General features: G+C 32.4%; 1 protein-coding gene across 1 annotated transcript; it reads right to left on the bottom strand.

The window, feature by feature from the left end:
* Positions 1-444: 444 nt before the first annotated feature.
* Positions 445-4,166, bottom strand: LOC105625175 (G patch domain-containing protein 2-like). The gene is given in 7 exon segments (XM_012206515.1): positions 445-1,154; positions 1,373-1,575; positions 1,650-2,007; positions 3,241-3,276; positions 3,279-3,321; positions 3,323-3,542; positions 4,147-4,166. Coding segments are annotated over 7 exon segments (1,590 nt in total).
* Positions 4,167-6,247: the final 2,081 nt, after the last annotated feature.

The following is a 6,247-nucleotide window of genomic DNA, read 5'->3' as shown; positions in this document are numbered from 1 at the left end:
ACCAATGTAGAATGGCCTTTAAATCTTAAACATGTAAATTATGAAAGCGATGGAGTTAATGTATATGTTAAAAGATAAGTAAACTTGTTTTATTAAATATGAATATGGAAGTGAATTTGATTCTGAACCATTAATTTTTATGTATACTATAATTTTTCCCAGTTTTATAACAATTGCATATAAATATTACAATTTTTACAATAGTAAATTATATGATAATATATGAATAATTATAAATTTATTAATTAAAAGTAATGAAGTACTAATTTATGTTACAGTTCTTGTAAAATCTCTTCATGTCATATGATTATTACGAATATTAACATTTCCAATTCTAATAGTAAAATAAAGAGTTTATACAGAAAACTTATATACATATGTATATGCCATATACATGTGTATAAGAAACAATAACAATATATATATACATATATATATATATATTTAACTAGATTTGGAATGTCCAAAATCAGGAAACTTTGGCTTTCCTTGTACTTCAATGTCCATACTTTCGCTTTCCCATTCAAACGAAGATAATGTTTGTACATTTGCTTGTATAGAACCAATATTACTTTGCGCTTGATTTATAATTTGTGGACTGAAGCTTGTGCTAGAAATCTGAGGCTCTTCTGTTTGCATTGTAGAGTCTGAATTTGGGGAATTTGGCGGTGTTTTACGCAATCTTTTGTAGTCTGAGAATCTGTTCAATGATACTTGATCTACGCATACGGCCTGTGTGGTATGTCGCGTTTTATACAGTATTGGGCAGCCTTGATCGCCCTTCATACTTAAACTATACAAATTGGCGAGTCGACGTAGCTTCTCTCGCTCAGGTTGTCGCATAGGATGGAGTTTCAGCTCGCTTTGCGTGGGATCTTGCAGGAATCGAGAGACCTTCTCATTAGCTGACGTTATAATGGAATAACCGGGTTTGTTGTCGACATGACGTCGCCCAGCACGGATCTCTCTACCGCTGAGACCTTCGCGAATGCGTTGTATTCTCTGTCTATAATTTTTCTTGGCCTCTGCAACCGAATGTTCGCCGTGTAATATCATTTGAAAGGTCGAATCTGACGTGGCTTTGTCGTCGCTAGTGCTCTCTCCGTCGTCCCGCCAACTCGATTCTCCGATCCAATCCGACTGTTCATCGTCTCCTGCAAGAATTAGATATATAATTTATAATATACACTGCGTGATGATTTTATATAATATATATATATATATATATATATTCAAGTCCAGTTCCAGAATTTAAACTCTTCATTCTTTTTTAATTTTTAGAATTAGGAAAAGATGAAATGTAAAAGTTAAATTAAAGTTAATCATATATTGATGGAACCGGGCTTCAGTATTGCTTTTAAGTTGATCATACCTTCTCTATCTTCATCGTTTGTAATAAGACCTGCTTCCGAATCACTGGATGAAATGCTGGAACTAGATATACGGGAACAATCCACTGTATCTTCGCCTTGCATTTTATCTCGATTTTTCGATTTTGCATTTTTGGTTGGTTTAGCTACTCTCATTTCACAATCTATCGAACGTTCCCTACACGATCTCTTACGTTTTCCGCACCTGGAATGCAAAATTAGGCAACTGTATATTGCTTCTTATTGCAAATAGAAAATAATTGGATTGTATTTCCTTACCATATAGCACTATATCTATTTTTACAATCACTTCGAAAAATACGTTTTTTTCCACTGAACGTTGAAGTCGACATAATTGCCACTGCTTGAGAAGTAGACGCGTTAGAATCGGAATCAATTGCCATTCTTTTAAACTTCCTTTTGCGTCTGGTGTTCGCTCTTGGCACAAAATTTTCATTTACTGAGTCGCTCTCAATATTACTGACATTATTTAAATTTGGAAAATGTGCGAAACGTTTGGTCTGATTAGGATCGTCACTATCCGACTGATATTTCGAAACATTGGCAGTTTTTGGAATGCGAATTTCACAAATGGAAGATGAGCTGTCATCCGAATGTTTGTTCATACTTAATGCCGCTGCAAAAATATTATACAGTACATTAATTGTTCAATATTACATTATAACTTAATACGTTACTTTAATTCTCGATGATTACATGCGATTAATATTTAACTTTTTCATGCTGTAGAGATTCATTTTTACAAAGATAATCTTGATAATAATCCTGTGCGTCACGCAGAACTGCAATTAATCATTGCGTAGGTGCAATTAAGATGCTTGAGATATATCCTCTATTATTTTTAGTTTAATGAAATTAATTTAGTTAATGGCCTATTCTTTTTATAAATATCTGTAGGTTTATTTTTTCCTTTTTTTCTTCCAATATTAACCATGCAAGAACTACAATTCGATCCATGCTCACGATGCTCTTTGAATAAATTCATCAAATTTATTCAATTTATTATTTATTATTTATCAAACGTTAAACTAGAAGTCTGTTTTCTATAGCTAAACTAGTATACATTTTTGGAACTTAAAGTGAAATAGATATATGTTTGATGAAAGAAAGAAAACCATTCTCTATTTTTGCATTATATTGTTTTGCATTATATTGGTCTTGCATTATTCAATTCTCGCTATATCTTTTTATTTTTTAATGTTTAATTCTATTTCTACCAATTACAAATTAACTTTATTAATTTTGATTTAACCTTTAGATACTTAAGCTAATGAAATCAATGAATAAACTGTGTTAATTTAGATCTCTCAGAATTTTCTTTGAAATTTAGCGTTGTAAAAAGTGTTTCTAAAATGTTAGACAGTTCAAAAAATGATATTGAAAACTTTTTTTATTGCTATTATTATATATTGCTAACTTGGAACAAAAATTAAAACAAAATAATTGTAGGAGAGTCCAAGTTACTCCACTTAGATATCTAATAGTTAAGTAATGTCTAAGATGCTAATAATATGATTTTGTAGCCAGTATTCGTAGTCGATACTTATTTTTAAGACTGTCTTAAGTACAATCTTAAGATGTCAAGCCAATCAAAAAGCTGTACGTGTTCGTATTAGCACTTAAAATAAGAACGAATTGTGAATATTGCCTCTGATTAGTTCATGTCATCTTAAAATTGTACTTAAGAATCTTAAATATAAGAATCGAGTATGAATACCAGCCATAATTCTTAGAAATAAATTAATTGAATCGAGATTAAAATTAAATTACATTAGTAAAACGGGTTTACTGTAAAATATACTAAATTGCGCTAATCTAGTGCAATTTAATATGAGAATAACAAACAGACCTAAGGACAAATGATGCTGTGAGTGAAAATCTTGAGCATTGTGAAAGTGAATCGGATCACAGTCATGAAGTTCATCTGAAAAGAATAGGCCTGATGTTACATCGAATTGTTCTCCCTTACACTTACGAATATTCCCTGTCGAGCGGGCTCTCCTCCTGATACCCCATCTACGTCTGAGATTCGCACTGTTGCTGCTCTCTTCTAGTGCCAAAGTCAAATCATGCACAAGAGCCTCCATTTTTACTCTTAAATCCGCCGGTACAGCTTTCAGAACACGCTCCATTTGAAGGACGCGTTTTTTACTGTAAAACAAACATCAAGCAAATATTATATCCTTTATTCGACTGATCCCGCATGTCCGGTAATCGCATGTAATTATCATGAGTATCAGTACGCGACGCAAATTTACATGGCGACTGGTTCATTCTATTATCTTGAAAAATCATGTCTTTATAATGCAAATTTATTAACTCTAAAATACATAAAATTACAGCTGTTTGACCCGCATCACGATTGACGCGCGATACGCGTGTATTTCTTAATTACGATAATTAATTGATAATTAATTCGCAACGTCGATTCTGCGATTCTGTCCGCGAGAAATACGCTTATTCACGAGTTGTTTATTCACATCTGATTAGGTATTGTTTCTACGGCGTGGATCCGTGCCGGATAAGTGACGCGATTAATCCACGATCCATTCTCGAGGATAGGGATGTGACAACCGATCTCGTTAGCGTCTCGAATTAGGCTACGAGAACACACAGATGTGACACCGAAAAGAGGTGCCCATCGGGACGTATCCGCGATACGTCAATCGCCGAGGAGGGGGTCAAAACAAATCGCGATTGCGTCGGCTTTTAACTCTCGTCGGCGTGTGACAATACGTAACATCCTGTCGCTCACCTCTTACAAGTAATGTCCATGAGTCTCGCCTCAAAACTGTCTCATTGTCAAATCCGGTCCACTCTGTCGATCAATAATGAAATAGATAAAAAGAGAGGATCGTCGAACGTCAAGTAAACGAGAGCTGTCGGCTCGACGAACTATTTTCCACTGTAACGTATGCTTGCACGTCGCAGAAAGGTACAACGAACGGTACGTTTCATTCGGTGCATGTGAGCAGGCAACACTGCTGGTCGCTTCATGAGAACCCATCTTTGATAAAGGAAACACATAAAAACATTCACCGTCGACGTCTCGCCATTTATTCGATAGATAAAGATAAATAAAGATAAATAAGGCTACATTCCCAAACAAAATTGTGTTTTTTTTTTCACCGAATGTTGAAGTCGATATAATTGTCACTGCTTGAAGAAGTGAACACGTTAGAGTCGGAATCAATTGTCATGTTTTTAAACTTCTTGCGTCTAGTGCGCTTTTGGCACAAAATTTTCATTTACTGAATCTCTCGATATTACTGATGTTATTTAAGAGAAGAAACTCACGTAGAAGATTGAAAAAAATCGAAATTGTTTTTTTCATAAATCAATAGTATGTAACATATAGAACAAAATGTCAAAGCTATAGAAGTGAATTCGAAAATTTAAAGCAGCTATACAGCTATACAGATGCTTTAAATTTATTAATGGCGGCTGTGCCGAGCGATATCCATAGGTACAAACACGCGTCGCCCTTCCAATTAGTTTCCTTTGTAGTTGCTCGAAAAGAAAAACAGGTAGCTTTATTAGTACATTTTGAGGAAAAAGAAGGATTATTTCAAATAAGTAGCTAAATATTCTACACGAGTTTCCCCCCTTAAGTTTGAAAAATGTGCGAAACATTTGGTCTGATTAGGATCGTCACTATCGGACTGATATTTTGAAACATTAACAATTTTTGGAATGCGAATTTTGCAAATGGAAGATGAACTGTCATCCAAATGTTTGTTCATGCCTAATGCCGCTGCAAAAATATTATATACATTAATTATTCAATATTATTTGATAACTCAATACGTTACTTTAATTCTCGATGATTACATGCGATTAATATTTAACTTTTTCATATTGTAGAGATTTATTTCTACAAAAATAATCTTGATAATAATCTTGACTGTGCGTCACGCAGAAATAAATTGCAATTAATCGCTGCGTAAATGCAATATTAGAATGTTTAAGATGTATCCTCTATTATTTTTAGTTCAATTATTTATAAATTAAATTTAGTTTATGTTTAGTTTAAATTTAATTCAATTTTATGTTACCACTTTTCATATTGTTTTTTCACAATTCTTTCTTAAAGAAAGAATTACAGAATATATTGTCTAATAGTGATTTTATTAATAATTTAAATTATTAATTTAAATTATTAATTTATTTGTAAATTATACGTTTAGTTTAAATTATTTAGTTTATGTTTAGTTTAAATTTAGTTTAATTTTACGTATTACATTATTCGAATAATCATTAGTCATAATGCTTGAAAGAAAGGAATATGCCTCGATATTTTTGCAAATTCAGATGCCTAAGCATCTGTAGTAATGTAGAACATGCAAAAATTTTCAGAGAGCAGTCCATCAAGCGTGTAAACGAATCATTATGACAGTTATCTATTGTCTGATGTCGTTAACAAATTAAATGTGTGAATTAACATATGTATATATTTTTAAAAATTCACAATGTATCATAAGAATTTCCTTATTACTTTTATAGTAAATAGCATTAGATTTCATGGAAAAAAATTGTTATGTTCAATTGAGATTAAATGGGTCCGCGGGTATTGTTTAATCACTATGGGTGCATGAAGCGCATGATGTATTGTTTTATCTTTCTTTATTAATTAACAACAAAGACAAACAATGCATCATGCTCTTCATGCGAATGATTTTATTCAATTGAGCGTCATTGTTACAAATTTTACAAACTGACAAAGGAGTTGGTGCATTTTAGGCGATTTGGGGAACACGCAGGAATTGTGTTTATCTTTTTTCTTACTCAATTTTACTTGCTGAATTCGAAAATTAAAATACATATATATATATATATATATATATATATATATATTA

The sequence above is a fragment of the Atta cephalotes genome (genome assembly GCF_000143395.1).
Source record: "Atta cephalotes unplaced genomic scaffold scaffold00199, whole genome shotgun sequence".
NCBI lineage: Eukaryota > Metazoa > Arthropoda > Insecta > Hymenoptera > Formicidae > Atta > Atta cephalotes.
Note: the sequence above shows the minus strand (reverse complement) of the source record. Positions and strands in the feature narration are given on the sequence as shown.